The 24,228-nt window shown below is 46.8% G+C and overlaps 1 protein-coding gene across 1 annotated transcript in view; it reads left to right on the forward strand.

Annotated features, from left to right (window-relative positions):
• Positions 1–24,228, forward strand: part of LOC146854284 (protein mono-ADP-ribosyltransferase PARP12-like) — a 245,160-nt gene that overhangs the window by 199,975 nt on the left and 20,957 nt on the right. Inside the window, exons 11-13 of the mRNA XM_085652065.1 lie at positions 987–1,083; positions 5,465–5,549; positions 5,896–6,026. Coding sequence (XP_085508191.1) covers positions 987–1,083; positions 5,465–5,549; positions 5,896–6,026 — 313 coding nt within the window. The remainder of the gene's footprint in view (positions 1–986; positions 1,084–5,464; positions 5,550–5,895; positions 6,027–24,228) is intronic.

The raw sequence follows: 24,228 nt of genomic DNA on the forward strand, positions 1-24,228 counted from the left end.
TCAGTGAAGACCTACTATTGGAAGGCCTACCATTGGGAGCACAGGTGCACAGAGCTTGTGTAGTTTTTCTTTTTTAATAGCTATTTTCCAGAAGCGATATGCTATAGGAAGCAAAGTGGGCTAGCGTGTCTGTTTCATTTTTGCACCTAATGGACACAGCCTTCTTGAAATACACTTTCTTATACTACAGGTTTCAGACCATTTTGCTCCTCGCCCCGAATTACACAGGAGGAGCACTGTTCCAGTTTGCGTCCTGGTACACCCAATTCAGACCATGCCAATGTGCCTGACTACTGAAAAAATGTTGATTACCAATGCAGGTGGGAACACTTACAGTTTGCTCCTGCACTAGGGAGAGCACATCAGTGAAAGATGGAGCCATGCTTTGAAAACACAGCTTTGACTGGCCAACACCTCCCAACAACTTATTTGCCTCTGCTCTCGCATCTGTAATACGGAGTGACTGCAAAGACAAGGGGACATGCCCCATGAAAATGTGTGCGGCCCCTTCTGTAATACCATAACGCCACCAAGAGGCAAAGAAGCACTTGCAAATACCCACTGCACGCATACGGCACTCTGTGGAATATGGGCCCTGGTTTCTAATGTAATTTGAGCACAGATAATAAATAATTACAAATAATCGATTTAGTTAGCAAACTCTAATGTTTACTATGAACATTATTATTACTGAGATTTATCTAGAGGTCTGTGTGCGGGTCTGGAAGTCGCATCTCAAAAGTGATGGTCTTGGTAGGATACAAACTTCAGACCTGCAGGTCACACCAGATATCAGGAGCGAACACATCTAACTTCACTATTGTTTCTAACTTCACCAAAAGCGCAAATAACCATAGGATGTTTTGAAAATATTGGCATTTTTATTTCAGTAATATTCGTTTCAGTTGCCCATCCTGATTCTACAAGCCACGGTAAGTGAAAAGATTTTCCCAGCAGCTCATCCACATCGTGATTGTGTTTTCTAGACATGACTCAGAGAAATCTGCTCTCTGGGACGAAGAAAGCGGTTCTCCGGAGGCCGAGGTTTGTGTCCCAGGAGGATGTGAAGAAGCTGAGGGACGGGTATGTGTTATCTGTGCGAAACAATCTTTACATCGCGTCTTGAACCACGCCATGCCTTAACAAATACCACGCCGTGCCTTAACAATGCGGTCCGAACCACTAATGCATTTTTACAACGCATTCCTTTATCATGCAAATCTTTACAACAACTTGCCTCAAGGAAAGCATTGTTGGACAGCTGTTGGACTTTAAGTCCATCACTTTCCCTAATGTTGCACAGACTGAAGTTGGAAAAGTAAATTATACTATTCCAAAGTCTAGCTCTTTCCTTAAGGCAAGTCATTGTAACGACTTGCGTGGTAAAGGAATGCGTTGTAAAGACGCAATTGTGGTTTGGGCATCATTGTTAAGGCATGCGTGGTAAATGTCTGCATGGTTCCGACATACAACCGTTATCTTGTGACAAACATCACACTTTACAAATGGTGGCCTTATACATCAGTTTGTGAACGTTTTTTTTTTTAAAAATGCAGACACATAGAGGGTCATTAGGAATGGGACCGCCCGCCATTGGTGCGGGGGTCCCGTAGGTGAAATCAGGATGTGCCCGCCACACTGGCGGGCGATCCTGTATTCCTGACATTGCGGCGGGCGGTGCTCTTAGCACCACCTGCTGCAATGCCAAGCAGGCATGTCGTGCACTTCCATGCACAACATGGCAGGCACCGCGCAGTGCCTGCCATGTTGTGCATGGAACTGCAGGGAGGTACCATAGGTACCCCCCATGTGACCCCCCACACCCCAGAATCCTAGGGGGGCCCGCTACGAGCCCCCAATGTCAAAAACCGCCTGCCTTTCCTTGGCGGCAACGCCACGGAAAGGCAGGTCCCCACCTGCATTGTAATATGGATGGCGGTGTCTACCAGACACCGCTACCCTATGAAATGCTTTTCCGCCCGGTAGGCAATCGGGAGGATTGCCTACCGGCGGAAAACCGGCGGACGGTCTTCCCGTCCGCCGGGGTCCCCCCCGCCATGGTAATGTGGCGGGGGGAATTTGAAAGCGGGTGGTGATTTTTAGCGGGTGGATCGCCACCGCCATACAGGCGCCCGCTATACTAATGGCCCCCTCAATGTCGGGCTGGACACAAGTGATCACTCTGCACCGGAGGAGTCCAGTTCCAAGAGAAAGCTATGTATGGCAAAAGAGTGTACGATACTCACAATAAGGACCTCACTGCCTTGCGCAATAAGGGCCAGCTAGGTTAGGGGTGCAATGCTAAACAGGCACTTTGTTACCCCGACTTGTAATGATTCTGGCAAGTTACTGGTACAAACATGAATATAGAAAATAGCTTAAGGGGAATATCAAAATAAAAGGCAATGTTAAATGTGCACAAAAATGCAATTCAGAGCCTGCTCCCTTATTGTGATTTCTTTTTCTGAATCGTCAGCTTTGGATGATGTCTTTCTCTTTTCTGTCACGATTCACTGTTCAATGGCTTTCTTCAATATTCTTGTGTTTGTCTCGCCCACGGGGCATTTCTCACTTTTTCCTTCCATTGCTGCCTTGAGAGATGTTTTAAAATTTGTATTCTGTCTCTCCTTGGTAACACATAGCTTTTCCTGCCTCCTCTGCTCCCTCTCTTATTCATGTTCTAGAGGTGTTTCTCGTCCATCTACCGCTCATCTGATTGACCAATCTGTGCTTTTATTTCTTTATTTAATACCTCACTCTTTCATAATGGATGTTGGCTACTTTGGAACGTTAAGTTAAAGAAAGAAAAATTCCAACATTGCAGCTCGTGCTTCAGTATGCACATATGCGCATGAGCTGCCATCTTGTTTTTATCTTAAACTAAAAGCAAGAGCATTCCAAAATGGCTGTCTTAGCATCTACATACGGGCTAACACAGCTGCAGCCATCTTGGATTATATTTTCATTTACTTTATGTAGTGCAAACAAGCAAAGGCAGTAGCTCAGTCTTCATTATAACAGTAGAGATCTATCCACTCTGCAGTGCTTGTTTTTATAAGAGTCTTGCAAAATCCATCATGTGTTTCAGTCCCCTGGACTTTTTTAACGTTGCATAAAGTTACAAAGTATGCCTATTGTACTTTGCATTATCAGAACATAAATTCAAAAACAAACAAAAATATTTTACATTTTTTTTGACAAATGTGTTTACAGACACCCAGTTAAGTATGACCAATGTAGATGGACGAAAAGGTCCTCTATTACCAAGAAATGTAAGTATCTTATGAAACTGCAATTCACTCATGTGAAATAGATAGTTTAAAAAAATCTTCAAGAAAGTGGAGTAATGCAATTTGAAAACAATGACCTGTACTCAACAGTGTTCCATAAAGTTTATTTTCCACTACTGGCAGAAGCATAGAGGTAGGGTGACAAGATTAGCCGGTAAACGTCAGACAAAGAGTCCTAACTGATAATTATATCTGCAAGCTTGAAGAATAGGGTATCTTAATGGATGATAATACAAATAAAAGAGTTATCAGAAGTAACATATAAAAAAATAAATATGCAAGCATTCAATTGAAACAAGAAGTTAGCACTAAGCCCTTTTGTGGCCTAAAACTATGTGATTCGCAAAATCATTGGATTTGCGACCACAAAAGAGACGTTTCTAACATACAAAATCCATTTATGAGTTGGAAACAGTGTTCTGACCACTTTCGAATCTTAGGGGCAGATTTACAAGAAAGTGACTCAGTGCGGAATGCAAGCCATTTGGCTGCGCCGCACTGAGTCACTATCAAAGCACAGGGGTGCGACATATTTACAACAATATGTCACATCCCTGTGCTTCCCCCAGCGCTGGCGCACAATCTGCTGCCATGCGCCCGTGCAGGAACCCTTGCACCATGGTGCAAGGATGCCTGAGTCGTGAGGAGATTGTTTTTGTGCAGGATGGGTTCCCTTCCTGCGCAAAAACAATCATAAATTATGTTTTTCAACTTCTAAGTGTGCTGCATTAGCACACATAGAAGTTGAAATACGTCATTGTTTCAATGATTGTTTATGTGCAGGAAGGGAACCCTTCCTGAACGAAAACAATCATTAGAGGTGATTTCCTCTTTCTATGTGTGCTGCAGAATGCAGCACGCATAGAAAGAGGAAGAGAAAACGAGGAGAAATGAATACATTTCTCCTCTCTGCGCCTCCCTACGCCCCTCCCCTGGGGAGGCGTAGCATTCACACGTATTTCCAGCTTTACGATTCCTTGTAAATCTGGATATGTCTGGTTCCATGGGTATTGCATGGGAACACCCACAGCAACACCCATGGAACACCTCTTTCACGCACAGTGCTACATGCAAAGGAGCCATATTTACGAGGACAGGAAAAGTCACGCAGGGTGGCTTTTCCTGTCCTTGTAAATATGAAGCAGTAAAATGCACCACCGGTACGACACAAAAAGTGATGCACCGGTGGTGCAATGGGCTTGTAAATCTGCCACTTTATTTGGAAGGGGTGCGAAAGGGACATTCCATTCAATATGCAATTGCGGTATCCTATGCCTCAATGGCTTACAACCGCAATTGTGGTTGCATACCATTGAGCAGTTAGCGACTCTTCAAAGAATATGGTAACTGATTTGCAAAGGTAAAGCCGAACCATTAGGACCTCTACCCCTCTGGGAATTGGGGTGGCAGGCCAACAATGGAAAATATATATATATTTTAAACGCACCGGTTTCTTTAAGGAATACAGGCTGCTTTAAGAAAAATAAAGCTTTCCAGTTTGGAATGCAATCACAGGGATGGTGGTTTGCTGTCGCTTGTAGTCCACCCTACCTGTGAATTTAGCCGATCTCAGGGGGTCGCAAATTGCACTTGCCTAATGAATATTAATTAGGCAGGTCGTTCTGTGACCCCCTGCGATTTGTTACTTTGTGAACAGATATAGTCACACAAGTTTCAGCTTGTAAATCTGATTCTATTTGCAAAACGTCAGTGTGCAATTTTGGAGCACTTTATGTGAATGAAATAATAGTACTTCTGTCCCCAAATATTTTTATAGTAAGTTGTATAATGATGGTTGCATGTATAATGAACAGATGCATATATGTAAAAGTATATCTTTATAAGGACTGGAGCAGTCTAATAAATGAAAATATAATAGTAATAGGTAATATAATCTACGATTGAGTGGACAGTGTGTGAAAGGAAACGTTCCCTTCAGTGTTGGGACTTAAGGTGCTCTACATGTGTACCACAGTTGAAGCGGGTTTTTTGGGAGATTGTCATTTTCCCTACAAGTAGACCATGGTCTAGTTAACCACAGCTCCAAGCCGCACTCACTATAAGAGGAGAGCTCTGTGCAGATGCAGACATCCATGTTGCTCAAGGGTGAGAGAGATCCATACCAGTTAGTAGATGTGAAAGGACTTTGATGACGTGTGTGCTTTTCTTTTTAGTGTCAAAACCAATCAGATGACCTCAGCATCCCAGTCAATTCCAGACTACTGGGACACATCAGCACTGCCCAGCACAGACCACCAGGTACAACTTTAGGCTCGCAGTCTAGCAATAGAGAACTGGTAAAGCGTAACTATAGGCAATAGGGAAGATGGTAGTAAACTCTAGGAGGAAGGCAGTGAATACAAAGATGTGTGTAAGACTGCAATGGGATGGAACCAGTTTACATCACTCGTCTCTAAGAGTGCACCCATCTATTGGTAGAGCAATGCAGTCAAGCTTGAGATGTAGTCATGTAAGGTCCTTTTACAGCACCATGATATGTAGGACTGCTGATGTAAAGACGTGTCTGCCCTTCCTTACCTTGTACTATGTAAGGGAGTACATTTACCTTGCAGTGACCAATGTTCTGTATTTTTCTGCCTTGCAGATGGTGGAGGTTCAGAGGTGTTCTTCTGAATTCAAAGAAATTGAAAGAGAATTTGCAAAGACCCTGCCTCGGTTCTCCGTGCAGCATGTAAAGAGGATTCAGAATCCATCTCTCTGGCAAGCCTATCAATTGTAAGTTACATGTGATGGTAATAGCAGGGTTTTCGTAAGGGTAGAGGGGTGTTGGAGGAAGAGCTGGCTGGTTCAAAGAACATTCAGACTGGAACCTACATTTCTGGGCAAGCCTATGACTCACAATTGGCCTTTGATAAAGTTGCAGGGGTGGGCAGTTGGCAGCTAGTGGGTTCCTCACCTTGCCATTAAAGGCGACAGAATCTAACATAGGAACAACACCAAGCCAGTGCTCAGTATGACAAGTGGCAGTGAAAAGAGGACACTATGAAGAATTCTGGGACAGGTAGCACTGCAGGACAGGGATCTTGGTTAGACATAAACCTGTTGAGGGTGGGACCAGCCAACAAGAGAACTAAAAAATACAATTGCAGGGTATAGTAAGCATTTTTTATTAGTGACCTATGGGCTTAAGAGCACAATACATCATGACTCAAACATGAAATGACATCACATAGCAGAGTCCCATAGACAAGAACATGCTGCATGGCTTCACCCTTACGTCCGGATCACACCTAAGCTGTGAATTGAATTCAGGATGCACCACAGCGCAAGTGTTCAGACTAGAGCGACCCTCTACAGTGACACAGAGCAGGCATCCACCTCAGCTGTGTTGCAGGGCTGCTTATACTCTGCTTACCAAAGACACAGGGCAGGCAGGATATTGATAGGAAGGTTTCCAGGACTCAGACAGAATCACGAAGCACAATGTTAGTAAGCTCATGGCATAGCCTGCCTGCAACTGTAGTGCACCCTGTATCGGTGTCATGGATTCTCTTGATGCAGAGGCAGGGACAGGTTGGTATCTTGTAATACTGAAACATGCAGGAATGGCATATTTAGCAATGGCAGAGAGGAGGTTACGTGGGCACCAGGCAGAGGTAGCACAGGCAGGTAGGGCATCTTACAGCATTGACATGGAGTCAAGATTAAATAGGCAGCAGTGCCTGAGGGGCAAGAGAACAGGAGGCAGCAGTGACAGGTCTGGTCTAGTAGAGAACATATGTGTGAAAGGTTGAAAAGAAAGGCTATAAGAGGTGGGTCTTCAATGCCCAAATTGCAGGACAGTGGGGAAATGGCTAGTTACTGTAATTTTGTGATAATGGACCTGAGTTTAATCCCTACTCATTGGTGTGACTAAAGGCTGCAAGAGCTTCTCACAGCTTGCACTTTGGCTTTGGAGGCACTGTTAGGGTAATGGCCGGAGGCTGGAAAGATTTTTTGCATCACTCCTGATGGGCCAAAGGTGCATTAAACAATATAAGCCCGGGACCAGAAGATCTTCTTGTGCATTTGCCATTGTTTTGGGAATGAGGATTACATTGCTTCTTGTAAGGTACTACAGGCTGGGAAGACACTGCACTGTATTGATTGAGTGCCCTAAGTGCATCCTCTCATCTGTGTTTCACCTTAGTGATTCATACCCGAGGGGTTATCTTGCTGCAGTGACTCAGCGATGATAAGTTATTTTACTATATTTACTGCATGTTGAGAGAAACCTATCTCACCGTTGCAACACCATGTGAAAATCTCACCTCACTGCTGTCACACCATGCGAGATGCTCATCTTGCTACTGACACTATGAGAGAAGTTTATCTAACTGCTGTAAGACCACGATAGAAGCTTATCTCACTGCTGACACCATGAGAGAAGTTCATCTAACTGCTGTAACACCGTGATAGAAGCTAATCTCACTGTTATAACAGCACGAGAGAAAATCAACTCACTGCTGTAACACCATGAGAGAAGGTCATGTCACTGCGGTGACACCATGTGAGATCACCTCACTGCTGTGACACCATGAGTAAAGCTCATCTCACTGCTGACACCGTGAGAGAAGTTCATCTAACTGCTGTAACACCATGATAGAAGCTTATCTCACTGCTGTAACATCACAAGAGAAGCTCATCTCACTGCTGTGACACCATGAGAGATCATCTCACTGCTGTGACACCATGAGTAAAGCTCATGTCACACCTGTTGCACAATGAGTGAAGCTCATCTCGCTGCTGTAACACCATGAGAGAAGCTCATCTCTCTGCTGTGAAACCAGCTGTAACACTATGATTGAAGATTATCTCACTGCTTCAACGCCAGGAGAGACCCTCATCTCACTGCTGTAGCACCATGAGAGAAGCTCATCTCACTGCTGTGACACCAGGCGAGAAGCTCATCTCACTGCTTTAACAGCATGAGAGAACATCATCTCACTGCTGTAACATCATGAGAATACTCATCTTACTGCTGTGACATCCTGGATATTATATATATATATTTTTTTCAGGACCAGGTATATAAACATGGAAAAGGAACGGCCATGGGACCTTGCTTCGCTCCCAGTTATACACACTTGTTGGTAGGCTGGTGTGAGAAGCAGGTGGCATGGTCCGACACCTGTGACAGATGGGTGGAGACCACTGTCAGTTGGAGACGCTATATTTATGATCTTTTTCTGATCAGGCGTGGCATGAAAGAGTCAGCCAGACAATGCATCGACTACCTCAACTGTAACAAACTTAACCTCAAATTTACGAGTGAGATAAGTTCGACTACGGTTAATTTCCTGGATCTGAGGGTATGTGTTACAGCACTGTTTAGAAAATCCATGGCAGGGAATTCGGTACTGCATGCAAAAAGCAGTTACCCGATTAATCTAAAGAATAGCATCCCGTATGGGGAACTATTACGGATGAAAGGAAACAGCACCAGGAATGATGATTTCCAGAGAGATGCATTTGAGAGGATTCGAAGGTTTGAAGTGAGAGGGTACCGAAAGGGAGTTCTGAAAAAAAGCTATTAAGAGAGTTGAAGGCAAGTTCAGGACAGACCTACTAAGAGATGAACCTATAAAGGTGAAGTCCGATATGAAGGACACTTTCAGGCTTATAACAAGCTTTTCCCGTGCAGTGAATAGTGTGAGGAAAATAATGCAGGCCAACTGCCATATACTGAAGTCTTACACAGTAATAGGACAGGAATAATCTACTCATCCCTCAATGACATTTAGAAAAACCCGCTCCAATAGAGACCTTCTGGTAAAGAGCTACTTGCCATTACCCAGAGTGCAGAGAGGTGTACAGGGTATAACAGGCTTTTTTCCCTGTGGTAGGTGCAAGGCCTGTACTAACAGCAACAAGGTGACCGTATATAAAATCTTAGGACTTATAAAGACCCTGTCCGTATTACCAAATTTATGAACTGCAATACACCCTTCGTGGTGTATTTCCTGACTTGCCCGTGCGGCCTGAAGTATGCGGGCAGCACAATCCATCCAGCGAAAGTCTGCATTTTAGAACACCAGCGGGCGATCCAAAATCGCCCGCGACCCTGTCGCAAGGCACTTTCAGGCACACCGCAACAGGCATTTACTGAAATATTTTTGCATTGACCAATATATTACGAGACATACGAGGTGGTGACAGAGAAAAGCAACTGCAAAGACTGGAATCACGATATATTTTAGATTTGGTGCCTAAATCACCAACAGGCCTGTACATGGGAGAGGAACTTGGGGTGCACTTGTAAATATGTAAATAGTGAGCATGCAGGGCCACCAGCCGATAGATATGATCCTGTAATATGAGTGAATTGGGAGTGGAACAAATAGCGCAGAATGACATGGCCCATTTTGGGTTCAATTCTGTTAATTGCGCAGGCGTAGTTTGCAAAGTAGGCGAATTGAGTATCAATGCACCCAGCGTTGCTAGCCCATACAGGGCACAATTAAGTTTGTTATCACGCTGCCAGTATCTCTTGAAATGCCAAATACAGATCTAAGGAATATCTTCGCTACAAAAGAATAAGATATCTGTGGTAGTGAAGATTGTATTTTGCACCCAGCGCTGTAAACCCATACAGGGCGCAATCATGTGTCTTATCTTGCTGCGATCATTTTCTGGAAACGTCACATTAGTGTGTAACGATGTATAATATCTCCACTATTGTACAATGAGATAGCTGTGGCAGAGAAAATGTACGTTTTTCTTCATTGCGGGTGCAATGAATAGCTAATTTTGCCTTTGTGATGTATTTTACCACTCCAATATGGCGTGACTTGAACCTGCCTGACTTTCAATTAAAAATGATGACTCTGTTCTAATAAAATGAAACGCGTTTTTTTGTTTTGTGCCATCAAATCCAAAGGAGGATTTAACCCCGCGAGTGCTTTCTGGAGCGCTGAAAATGATTGCGAAACTGCCCTCACGTACCAAGCACTCGCTAGCAAGTACGGGCGCACTGGCAGACCAGGAGGAGAAAGTCATGCGAGCCATGATTGTTGTTTAGGTCCATTGGTGTATCCATTGATACATACGAATATATACAACACTTATAATACTGTACAATATAGAGAAGATATACCGGAAATTATTTAGAACTTCAAACATTCATGTGAGTAATATCAGTGATAAGTTCTTAGCGAGATCGTGTTTAAGCAGTGCTGTGTTTTGGCCAGAACCTCAAAGCAAGTCTCGTTCATTAAGGACTTATCACGGTCCTTAGCAGCCCAAAAGGCTATTGATTTACACTCTCAGTACTTTTAATTTTTTGAGTACGTGTGTTGTATTGTGCAGCCACTAAAATACCCACTTGCACTGTTATTTTGGAGGAAAATCACTTACAAGCATCATTTGGCTGCGATATTTCATGTTTCTGTATAAGCAAAGAGTGAGGGACCATTATCTACTTTCATGAGATATTCTTCTCGACTATAGCCTTGAGAAAGTCCCAAAAAGGGAGGAAACATGTGTCGGCTGAAGCCATCTATGAAGCGATGACAGCAATGTATCTATACATCATCACAAACAATTTTGCCTGTAATCAAGAGACTGGCAAGCAACTGTGTTTGGAACTAAGATACGATGTGTTATTTCTGTGATACTAATTTCATATAAAAAGAACATTTTACTCACCTGAATGTTTGAAGTTCTAAATGATTACCAGGTTCTTTTCTCCATATTGTACAGTAATATAAGTGTTGTATATATTAGGACATACCAATGGATACATGAATGGACCTAAACAGACATGATTGAGGGTTTTATAGACAACGAGGGCTCTGCTATTTTTTATTCTCCCAGTAGTGACTTGTGACTTGAAGAAAATGGCATGTCAGTGCAGTGGCTAATTAGTAGGAGGTCCTCTTCAAGCTCTAAGCTCATGAGCTTTCAATGATATGGCATATGGGCTGCAGGTGCTTTCCAGATATGCCTCAGGGTTTGTACTCCATGACCGCTAACTGATTACGGGTGGTGTCTCATGCCTTGGAGTCATCTCTTTACAATCACCTCCTACAAGTGTCTCAGTGACTCAAAGTTCAAATTCAGCTTTATTCGGTTTAAATAAAAACCACCATAAAAGCATATTATAGCAAACATTCCTGCAATACATTATAATTAAAATTATTAGAAATTACAGTTTGTATTTATACAGACTAAAACATAACAAAACAGGATACTAATTCATACACAATACATAAAATACACTATACTATTATAAAACAGCCATAAGGGATTGGAGGCAAAACAAATTTTACGCTAACAGCTTTGCAATAATTCATTCTGGTTTAAAGTGCTGGTGCTTATTAGTGCATAAAGGGTACATAAGGTGCACGGTGCCGCATCTTGTCTTTACACATTTCTCGAGTCAATGTGGGAGATTGGGAACTTGTTAAAATTTTTGCACAACAGGCATAAGATTTTGATGTGCAAATGATCATAAGTGCATGAAATTACATAAAATGCAGGTGCCTTATCTTGTCAGGATAAATACTGAATTGAAGGGGCTAACCATTTTCATCCATATTTTCATATAACAATACATCCAGGTATGTGTAATCCTTTCTTTTTCTAATTGCAAGTAGCACATATCGGATCACAGAGTTTATAATTTTCAAATTCCCCGAACGACAAATGAAGATAAAAGCTTGTTTAATTTTAGTCTCCTGAGGCCCAGCCGGGAGTTGTATTTCACTTTTACTGCTATTGCACAAACAAAGCCTTTTTAAGTAATGTAATTAGGTGTATTTACTGGTTTTAACTTGTCATTTTTAAAAAAACTGGAATTTACCTGCATTTTGCTTGTGGGGGTTGATATTTACGTTCCTCCTCCTCTGCTCTCTGCACACGGTAGGGGCTCTTCCACGCTGAAAACGCGGGGCCGCCATTTTGGGTAGGTCAGGGGTAGACGCTCTAGTTGTTCACAGGAAGAGACTATTTAAACACACACTGGCGCGAGCGCGCTCAGTGTAATTTTTGTCTCCTCAAGTGTATCCTGCTCAACACCCGCTCCGTCCCGCTCCGTCCACAAGCACGCCGTCGAACTCTGGAACCTCCTCGACACAACAGCGACGGACGTCGCCTTCCTCACAGAAACCTGGATGAACGCCTCCTCAGCCCCCGACATCGCCATAGCCATCCCGGATGGCTACAAGATCACCCGGAGGGACCGCGTCAACCAAACTGAGGAGGCATCGCCACTGTCTACAGAAACACCATCTGCATCACGACCAACGCCGACGACACCCTCACCGCCGCCGAGCACCTTCACTTCCAGATACACACCGACCCCAAAACCACCCTCAGAGGTACTCTCATCTACAGACCCCCTGGATCACGCACCCAATTCAGCGAAGCCATCGCAGACTTCATCAGCCCGCTTGCCCTCACCTCCTCAGACTACATCCTCCTAGGGGACCTCAACTTCCACCTGGAAAACAACAATGACAACAACACCACCACCCTGCTAGACAACCTCGCCAACCTCGGACTCAAGCAACTAGTGAGCAACCCCACCCACTACGCCGGCCTCACGCTTGACCCCGTCTTCTCCTCCAGCAACCACATCTCCTTCAGCCACTCCACCGAACCACACTGGACAGATCACAGCTGCGTCCACTTCAACTTCAGGAAAACCACGACCTACCACCACCCGCAACAGGCTCCCCGAAGATGCTGGAGCAAGATCACCACCGACCAGCTCACCACTTCCATGAGCCAAAATCCTCCCGCCAACACTACGGACTCCAATGAAGCAGCCCGTAACCTCACACAGTGGCTCACCAACTGCGCCGATGCCCTTGCACCACTGAAGAATCCTCCCAGCGGACCCGGCAGCAAGAAAACCTCGTGGTTCACCAACAACCTCAAAGACTCCAAGAAATCCTGCCGTACCCTCGAGAAAGCCTGGCGCCACGACCAGTCAACAGAAAACATGACAGCCCTCAAGAACGCCATCCGCAAACACCACCAGCTGATCCGCACCACCAAAAGGACAGAATTCAGAGAACGACTAGACAACAGCACCCACAACAGCAAGGCACTCTTCAGCATCGTTAAAGAGCTCTCCAACCCCAGCGCAAGCAACAACGACATCATGCCCCCGCAAGACCTCTGCGACGCACTCGCCTCGTTCTTCCACCGCAAGATCGCAGACATACACAACAGCTTCGGCGACCCAGACCACGCACCCAACCACCGAACCTACGCCCCCCACCACCAACCTCTGTGCCTGTACCCCCGTCAGCACTGAAGACACCACCCACGTGATGAACACCATCCACTCCGGCTCCCCAGCCGACCCCTGTCCACACCACATCTTTAACAAAGCCGACTCCATCATCGCACCCCAACTCCGGAACATCATTAACAACTCCTTCGCATCTGCCACCTTTCCGGAGAGCTGGAAGCATGCGTGATCAGCGCCCTCCTAAAGAAACCCACCGCGGACCCCACGGACCTCAAGAACTTCCGCCCCATCTTGCTCCTCTCTTTCCCCGCTAAAGTCATAGAGAAGACCGTCAACAAGCAGCTAACCGCCTTCCTCGAGACAAACGGCTCCCTCGACCTATCACAGCCCGGATTCCGAGCAAACCACAGCACCGAGACCGCCCTCATCACAGCCAACGACGACATCAGGTCCCTGCTCGACAATGGGGAAACTGCTGCCCTCATCCTCCTCGACCTATCGGCCGCATTCGACACAGTCTGCCACCGCACCCTAACAAACCGCCTCCACCACGCCGGGATCCAAGGAATGGCCCTGGAATGGATCACCTCCTTCCTCTCCGACAGAACTCGGAGAGTCCGCCTACCTCCCTTCCGCTCAGCAGCCACCAAGATCATCTGCGGCGTACCTCAAGGCTCCTCGCTCAGCCCCACCCTCTTCAAAGTCTACATGAGCCCCCTCGCAGCCATCGCACGCCAACACAACCTAAACATCATTTCCTACGCTGACGACACCCAGCTGATCCTCTCCCTCACCAACGACCCCACCACCGCCAGAGCCAGCCTCCAGGATGGAATGAAAGACGTCGCGGAATTGATGAAGCTCAGCCGCCTGAAACTGAACTCAGACAAGACGGAAGTCCTCATCCTCGGACCATCCCCCTCCGCCTGGGACGACTCCTGGTGGCCCCCTGCTCTGGGCACCGCCCCCGAGCCCACGGACCACGCACGCAACCTGGGTTTCATCCTGGACTCCTCCCTCACGATGACCAAGCAAGTCAACGCCGTCTCGTCGTCATGTTTCAACACCCTGCGCATGCTCCGTAAGATCTTCCGGTGGATCCCCACCAAAACCAGAAAGACGGTCACCCAGGCCCTCGTCACCAGCCGACTGGACTACGGGAACGCCCTCTACGCTGGTACCACAGCCAAACAACAGAAAAGACTCCAGCGCATACAGAACGCTTCTGCACGACTCATCCTGGACATCCCCCGACACAGCCACATCTCTGCCCACCTGAGAGACCTGCACTGGCTCCCCGTCAGTAAAAGGATCACGTTCAGGCTCCTCACCCACGCTCACAAGGCTCTCCACGACATGGGCCCCATATACCTCAACAGCCGCCTCACGTTCTACACACCCACCCGACAGCTCTGATCCACCAGCCTCGCCCTCGCCACCGTCCCACGGATTCGCAGAACCACCACCGGAGGAAGATCCTTCTCCTACCTGGCTGCCAAGACGTGGAACTCGCTCCCCACCCACCTCCGACTGACCCAGGACCATCTCTCCTTCAGGAAGCAACTCAAGACCTGGCTCTTCGAGCAGTAGCAGCACCCCCCACCCCTTCCCAGCGCCTTGAGACCCTTGCGGGTGAGTAGCGCGCTCTATAAATGTCTGATTGATTGATTGATTGATTGAGGCTCAGCCGGGAGTTGTATTTCACTTTTGCTGCTATTGCTGTATTTGCACAAAAAAAGCCTTTTTTAAGTAATGTAATTAGGTGTATTTACTGGTTTTAACTTGTCATTTTTAAAAAAACTGGAATTTAACTGCATTTTGCTTGTGGGGGGTGATATTTACGTTCCTCCTCCTCTGCTCTCTGCACACGGTAGGGGCTCTTCCGCGCTGACAACGCAGGGCCGCCATTTTGGGTAGGTCCGGGGTAGACGCTCTAGCTGTTCACAGGAAGAGACTATTTAAACACACACTGGCGGGAGCGCGCCGGTGGCACGCCAAAGGCAAGCCCGTCTGCGCCCGTCCGCGACCAGCCTCTTTGATGAGGGAAAATCAGGTATTTCTAGTACAAAACTGCAATATGATAGATTATCTTTGCATAGGATTTTCTCTAAAATTAACCCTACTAATAAGCCCCACCTCTGTGTTTGCATTAACCCTGAGGAGGGCCTTACAAGGCATCGAACAGAATGCCCAGGTTGTTGAATGGAAATCCCAGAGCTACTGTTCCTGCCCATTGACTTTACAATTGGGAAAGAAAAGCGGAAAACTGAAATAAACATTAGTAATTGGAAATGTGTCTTTATGAATGTAAGATCATTAATTAAACATAGCCTGGAATGTGCATCATTTATAGAGGATAAAGGCGTTTATTACAGAATCATGGACAGATAATGCTTCGGGTCCGGATTTAGTTAAAGCTACGCCTCCCAACTATGTCTGTCATATCCTGAGTAGGTCCACTGGAAGAGGAGGTGGGCTAGCGATCATATATCACTCTTCCTTGGCGGCCATTTTTAAGCCAGGGGAGGTGGAAGGCTACGAAGTATTGGACTTCTCCTTTCACCTTTCCCCAAACTACACCTTTCAAGGTGCCCTGATTTATAGACCACCGGGCCCCAGAAGTAGTTTTTGCTCTCAGGCTGGAAAATTTGTGGAGAGCAGTATTACCACTACCTCCAATACGATTTTAGGAGATTTTAATTTTTATTTGGAAGATTTCCTAGATAATGACACAGCCAAATTATTAGATCTTATGAAGGGTAATAATTTAAGGCAAATGGTGTTCGGTCCAACCCATCAGGCTGGACACAGACTAGATGGTAATTTTACAAATAATTTGCAACTACAGGTTTTGTCTATTTTACCCCTAATCTGGTCGGATCATAAAGCGGTTCTTTTTAATCTAGCCATCCCTGTGCAATCAGCTCACAAACCAATGAAAAGAGAATTAATGCTTAGATCCTGGAACAGGGTATCCGCTGGGGACCTCATTGAGGTCCTCAATCATACCTTAGTCCCGTCTCCAGATAATCTTGATAAGGCCACAAGATGCTATTCATCTTGGTTAGAGGCGGCAGGTCAAAAACTAGCTCCAATTAAAAGGCACCAGGTCACAAGACAAACACCTTCCGCGCCCTGGTACTCTCAGGAGCTGAGAGATCAAAAACTAATTTGTAAGCATCAGGAGAGAATATGGCGAAGAAATTACCTAGACTGTGATAAAGAGGAGTATAAATGTGGAGTAGCTAAATATAAAAAGCTGATCCAAAGCGCCAAGGCGGCTTATTTTGCCCTGAAAATTAGAAAGGCTACAAACTCAGCTAGAGAACTCTTCAACACAGTTACTAATCTGGCCAATCCAGGAGCCATTACTATTACGCCTAGCAAGGAACTCTGTGACAAACTCGCCAACTTCTTTTACGAGAAGGTGAATGTTATTTTTTTCGCCTTTTCCCTTGCTAAATCTGAGATAACTATGAATAACGGGAAGGACCTCATAGTAGCCAAGAAAGCTTGTCTAGATCAATTTCAGGAACTTTCTATTAATGACACTATTAACATTATGATAGGGATCAAATCAGGATCCCCCTCAGATCCTTGCCCGATATCTATAGCTAAATTAGCCATAGAACCAATCTCACAAGCTCTCACGCCCATTTTTAATGCAATGTATAAGGAGGGATATTTTCCCAAAGAATGGAAAAAAATCTCTATTCGGCCTCTCTTAAAAAAATTAATCTGGATATAAAAGACCCTAATAATTTCAGGCCCATTTCTAGACTGTCATTGCCGGCCAAAATCGTGGAAAAAAATCTTAACACTCAACTCAGTTTGTATTTGGAGGCGGCGCAAGCTCTGCACCCCACTCAACACGGATTCAGAGGAGGCCATAGCACGGAATCGGCTCTTCTTAAATCTATCGAAGAGATCCGAGCCATTTTAGATAATGGAGGTAAGGCCTTTCTCATCATGCTGGATCTCTCTGCAGCTTTTGATACGGTCCATCATGATTTGTTGCAGGAGATCGGAGTTCAGGGACCCGCATGGAACCTACTAAAGTCCTTCCTCACTAACCGAAGTCAGTTAGTATCACTTGGGGAATTCTCTTCGGAATCCTTTTCCCTACCTTGTGGGGTTCCACAGGGGTCCTCTCTAAGCCCCACTCTGTTTAATGTCTATGTTTCTTTCCTGGCACCACTCATTCAGTCTTTCGGGTTTAGCCTGACTTCATATGCCGATGATACACAAATTGTGGTATCTTTACAAACACATGAATGGCAAAAGACGGCATCGTGTTTTAAGGACTGTATGAATGCGGTGGGGAAATGGATGGACAGAAACTGTTTGAAATTGAATTCTAACAAAACGGAGGTGGTCTGCTTTGGTAATGCCCCTTCGTTTTGGTCCCGGAAATGGTGGCTGGACTCTATGGGCCTACTTCCTAACAACAGGAAAAAGGTAAAAAATCTAGGTGTTTGGGTGGATCACAAGCTCAGTTTTAGTGATCAAGTGAATGCAGTGTCCGCTGCCACTTCTTTTGCCTTAAGATCTTGTAAGAAAGTTCTTCCGCTTCTGCCCATAGAGTGCCATCAAACAGTAGTTACAACACTTACTATGTCCAGGTTGGATTACTGTAATGGTCTATATCTCAATATCCAGGAAGGAATAATGAATAGACTGCAATTATTGCAGAATGCCGCTGCTAGGCTTATATCAGGCATCCCCAAGTATACCTCAGTCTCAAAGGAGATAAGGAGGCTTCATTGGCTCCCTATAAGAAAATGCACCCAATTTAAGGCTTTATGTTTGGTGTATAAAGCGGTTCACGGAACAGGTTCAGCATACTTAAAGGAGCAATTAGTATGGTATATTCCTGCCCGAACGCTTAGGTCAGGTGCCGCAAAACTAGTCTGTGTTCCTCGTGCAAAAAAAGCCTCCTGGGGGCAGAAGCTTTGTAGTGAATGCAGCCAAAGCATGGAATAAGCTCCCTTTACACGTAAGAGAGCTCACTAATCTCTTGGCTTTTCGTAAAGCCTTAAAAACGTGGCTATTTGCGGAATAATCTCTCCTGGTTGATGCTGAGTCTCTTTGTTGTATTTTACACAGCGCCAGGACACCCTCGGGTAACGGCAGCGCTTTACAAATGTTATAAAATAAAAAAAAATAAAAAAAAATTACAAATTTATAGTTAAAAAGCATGTTTGATAAAAAAAAGGGGCTTAAAAATTAGTTTACAGATGTTCCTATAAAAACTACAAAACAGAATAAAATGCAGCATGGATTGAGGAGTTTTTCCGTCACATGGACAGTTTGGTGATTTGTGGTGCCACTTTTCCATTTTTGGGCATGCTACTAAAAAGTGTAATGTACCCATCCTTAGCCTGGTTAGATAAAATCTATGTTGGGTATTTCTTACCAGCACAAGATATGGCTGAAGGGTTGAAATGAGCAGGCGTTCACAGTAAGAGACAACACTGTGGGGTCGATTCCGATCCGGGTCAGACAGCTCTCCGAGAGCTGTTGGTAGCCTTACCGTGCAACCGACCGTAGCCAGAGCCGGTCTATCCTGTTGATGAAGTACGATGCGCATAACTACCAAAAGCCCGACTGACACGTAGACTGTGACTCAAGCTCCATTCTCCTTCCGAGCCGTAACTCCTAACGCCGAACCGAGTTGCCCGTAAGCAGTATCCGTAGCAGTTTCCGCCCTGACAAGTAGGATGCGTACTTCCTACGCGCCGGACGGGTCGCCACATACGGCACGTCACAGCATCCGGAAAAGAACCATATCAGCTATGATTCGCACCACAACTCAATCTACGGCTACGAGACGGCCCAGCTTGCAACGGGTACGAGACAGAGCAACAAGCAGCATGTACGAGACGAACACATTATGAATCCCATTGCGCAGGTCATACCAGTACTCTACAACTATGACCGGATCAGGAACAGTTGTGGACGGCGCAGACGGTAAGTCAGACCTCTACCACACAAACAAACGACACGTAGCTGCAAAATGGCACACACACACAGGGGATCCACATCCTGGCCACTAACAACAGGCCACCATAGGGGTTGTATGGCCAGCACTACAACCACCCCCACCCATAGGGCTCATGTTGACCATCACTACTGCCACCCCCACCCATAGGGCTTATGTTGCCCATCACCCCTGCCACCCCCACTCATAGGGGACCTGTTGCCCATCACCCCTGCCACCACACTCATAGTGGACCTGTTGCCCAACACTCCTGCCACCCCCACTCATAGGGGACCTGTTGCCTATCACTTCTGCCACCCCCACCCATAGGGCTTATGTTGCCCATCACCCCTGCCACCCCCACTCATAGGGGACCTGTTTCCCATCACTACTGCCACCCTCACCCATAGGGGACCTGCTGCCCATCACCCCTGCCACCCCCACCCATAGGGCTTATGTTGCCCATCATTCCTGCCACCCCCACCCATAGGGCTTATGTTGCCCATCACCCCTGCCACCCCCACTCATAGGGGACCTGTTGCCCATCACTACTGCCACCCTCACTCATAGGGGACCTGTTGCCCATCACTACAGCCACCCTCACCCATAGGGGACCTGCTGCCCATCACCCCTGCCACCCCCACTCATAGTGGACCTGTTGCCCGTCACTCCTGCCACCCCCACTCATAGGGGACCTGTTGCCCATCACTCCTGCCAACCCCACCCATAGGGCTTATGTTGCCCATCACTACTGCCACCCCCACCCATAGGGGACCTGTTGTCCATCACTACTGCCACCCCCACCCATAGGGCTTATGTTGCCCATCACCCCTGCCACCCCCACTCATAGGATGGGTGATGCGCCACACATCCATCATACACCAACATTAGGTATGTCAGGAAAATACATACCCCCTAACATCATGACAACAGTGTGTAGTCTGTGACAAATGCCCACCACAGTGATTATGACTTCGAACATACAATGTAACTACCATCACATGTGTGACCAAACACGGAGTGTGGCCTACACAAGGCAAGCATCACTATAGCACTGTGTCAATGTAAGAATAACACCCCCTCACTGTGTAGAACAAAAGTTAAGTGTGTGGTTCCAAACTGCAGCAAATGTTGAGCATTGTGGTAATGGGGTCTGAAACCCCCCTCATCACAGTGACCAAAAGTTAAGTGTCATCATGATCAAAGCTGCAAATGCCAAACAGCATGTATGCATGCGGTCCGAACACATGAAACATTTTTTGGGCAAACTAGTGGTTGTGTCCCATACCCACAGAGATGTGGTGAGGCTAACAGTGCTGTGAAAACATAACATACTCTCGGCCATGTGCAGACAAGCACCACACATGGGGGCTGACAATGAATACAGTGTACAATGACACAAAAGTAGAAGTGACCATCACAAAGCATACATACATCTCGAAAATAGACACACAAATCAAAACAACCTGTGTAGACTGTAGGTGTCAGGTCACAAACTCCCATTCCATGCCAGCAATGGGACCTAACTACCAGGATAAATGTGCAGGATGATGTGATATGACTCACAGGGACAGCAGGGTAAATCACAAAAACAACATACAGACAATGGCCCACAACGGCAATAACAATGCACTGGTGCAGATGCACCAACACAAACTGGCAACCTCACACTGCACATCTGACACAACATGTGTGTGTGTGTGTCTCAGTATCCCCAGGCAACTACACAACACATGAGGGGGGCTGAACCACAGTGACACAGATGTGGACACAGTGCCATACAAAAGTAAACCATCATTGGACCCCCTTAGTGGGCAATCAGGCATTGTGAGATGAGAGGGAGCACAACAGACACATGTGACACAAGCTGGAATGAACACAAATTAACACAGCAAGAGACTGACACACAGCAGCACTACCCCCAGGGACCAGACATTGGGGTGACACAAGCATGCATGACACCTCCACTGTGGTGACAAAGGTAGATGTCGTACAAACTGTGAAACCCAGACATGTATCCTGTGCCCAAAACGTATCTCACATCTACACAAACACAAATCAATCAGCATGGCCCGTCATCCATGGACAAACGGGAGCTAGGGGCCCATCCATGCAAACATTTACATCAGTCCACCCTCAACACCACACACCCTGAACTGCACCAATGTGCATCTGTGAAGCCCACATGGACAGGTGACATTGCACATGCACCCATAACAAACACAGTAATGTTGGGAGGAACTAAGGTGCACAGACTCATCACACAAGGACAGTTTACAACCCTGGTGAATGACAAACATACTGCACAGTATGCGGTACATGGCCAAGATGTCAAAGCTCACGTAACCTTCAGAATACCTGCCACAGTCCCAGGACAATGCAGAAGCCAAGGCGAACCACAAGGCACACATGCTGACACCTGCAAACATTGCAGCCCTGAACCAGACAAGTGGGAGCAGTCACACACACATACACATGTCTCAATCACTGAAAGGTATCACCTAGGGACAACTACATGATATTGCGAACAAACAAGTGCCTTGGGGACCCCTGACTGTGTCCCATCTGCGTCTGACAACATCACCACCACTCAGAACTGACAAATCCCAATGATGAAACACCAATTAACAGTAGTGTGTCATGCACCCACACATCTGGTAGCCCATGGCAAAGTCGTGGGATGAACACAGTACCACAAAGCAAGCATAAACAACAGGAACATATCAAGGGAACACTGCCTGTGTATGAAAAGGGATATGGACACACACACACATGCTCACACAACACACACCATGGGCCCAGGCTATGTCACGGAACAACAAACTTACTTGAGGGGACTCAAGTAAGTGTGGAAGCTCAGCTGTGCCAAACATAGTCACAGCACGTCTCAGTCATGTCAGCAGAACACTTGGTCAGTCAGCCATCAGTTACCACACAATGAAGGCTCTGGTCATAACAGCCTGGGTACGGGAGTGTCCCTTAAGTCATCTGCACATACTCAACACATATGTCCAGCAAGTTGCACTGAGAACCCAGTTGCTCCTTCACCGATGATGCTCACACCTGTAGGCCCAGTGGAGATGCGCCCAAAGTCAGGGAAATAGACAATTGGACAATGGGAAGCACATCATATGTGCACGTGTGCAAGCCACAGATGTGACCATGCAAATGAAATGTTCACAGAGATGTTCACAAATTGTTGATCATGACATACCCAGTTAGCTGCAAAGGATGACATGGATACCGACCAGAATAGGATACATATCTCATGGACCACATGGAGTACCTTACATCAACACCTCAGCAGTCAACATTTGAAATCCAGAATTAGAACTGCAAGGTCATGGTAAACATCATCAACATAATGTACAGCTAAATCAAATTCACAAGGATAAAAAAAAAAAGCTTTATTCAGCAGATAAAAAATTAAACGTCCGTTCAGAACAAAGGCCAATGGCCAGTCCATTATCAAATGACAAGGAGTGAACTTGAGTGACAACTGTCACACGTTGTTTGCCTGCACTGCTAAGGACAGGGGACATCCCCTCGGAGGGGCATACATGGGGGCAGGCCAGGCACCGCAGGGACAGGATCAGGGCGCAGCAGAAGGAGGCACTGAAGGGGTGATGGATGCAGGAGAGTCACTGGCAACTGTAGTGGAGCTGACTGAAGTCGTGGGTGCAGTCACAACTATGGGACACAAGTCAGATGGGGTGGGTGCCGGCACAACTTCAGTGGGCAGGTCAGATGGAGTGGATTGGGTCCACAATGCAGTGCCCAAGACGGACGGGGTGGTCGTGGACTCCACTGCAGTGCCTAACTCCATAGGAGCGGAATGGGGTTCAGGTGAGGTCGGCAGGACAGAGGGGGGTACACGGTCCCCACATCAGTTGCACTAACCGTCTGACCGGGGGTGGAAGAGCAAGTGGTAGGGGGGAGGGCCTCAGCATTTTGGGGATGGTGTATCTGTGGGTGGGGGAACCCGGGGCAGGGTGTGGCGGGGAACCTCTGGAGTGGTGGCCTGGGGGATGGAGGACGGAGACTTCGCCGTGGAGCTGCGGGGCGGGGGTGGGGTCTTGCTCTTCCGGCTCCGGGGGGACTAGCGGGTGGGGGCCTCAGTCTGACTGCGCCTGGGGAAGGGAATCCAGGTGTGAGGGGCACTCCCCTCTGTGTGTGGGGACTTCCTCTTCCCCTTGTAATCTGGATCTGCTGGGTCGGTGGGGAAGAGGACAAGGTCTGTGGAGATGGGGTTGCAGGTGAGGCAAGGGAAGGGTGCTGGGAGGGAGAGGTATCGGAGAACTGCGGAGTGATTGTGGATGACTGTGTGTGTGTCTGCAAACCATCTCCTGTGAGTGTGGTATCAGTCCCCTGCGCTTGCTTGTGTTCACGTCTAGACCTTGGTTTTGGTGTTTGTGTGCTGCCCGTGTCTGTGGCTTTGTGAAAATGTGCAGGTGTGTGCATGGGACAGGTAGGGTGCTAGGAATCGTGGGTGGTGCAGGGGTAGGAGGGGTGCAGACTGTTGGAGGAGGGACACTGCTGCCGTCAGGGAGGAGGCCACGGACTGATTTGTCCTCTGTAGGGCAGACATGCCCGATGAAATGCCCTCCATGAACGACACCAGTTGCGTCAACAGACTGGTGTGTGCATGGAGGACACTCAGCATTGATGTCTGCCCTACATGGATCTGTCTAAGTAAGTCCACAGACTCCTCACTCAGGGCAGCAGGGGACACAGGGGCAGGGGGTGCGGTGCCTGGC

This window comes from Triturus cristatus, chromosome 4_1 (genome assembly GCF_964204655.1).
Source record: "Triturus cristatus chromosome 4_1, aTriCri1.1, whole genome shotgun sequence".
Taxonomy (NCBI): Eukaryota; Metazoa; Chordata; class Amphibia; order Caudata; family Salamandridae; genus Triturus; species Triturus cristatus.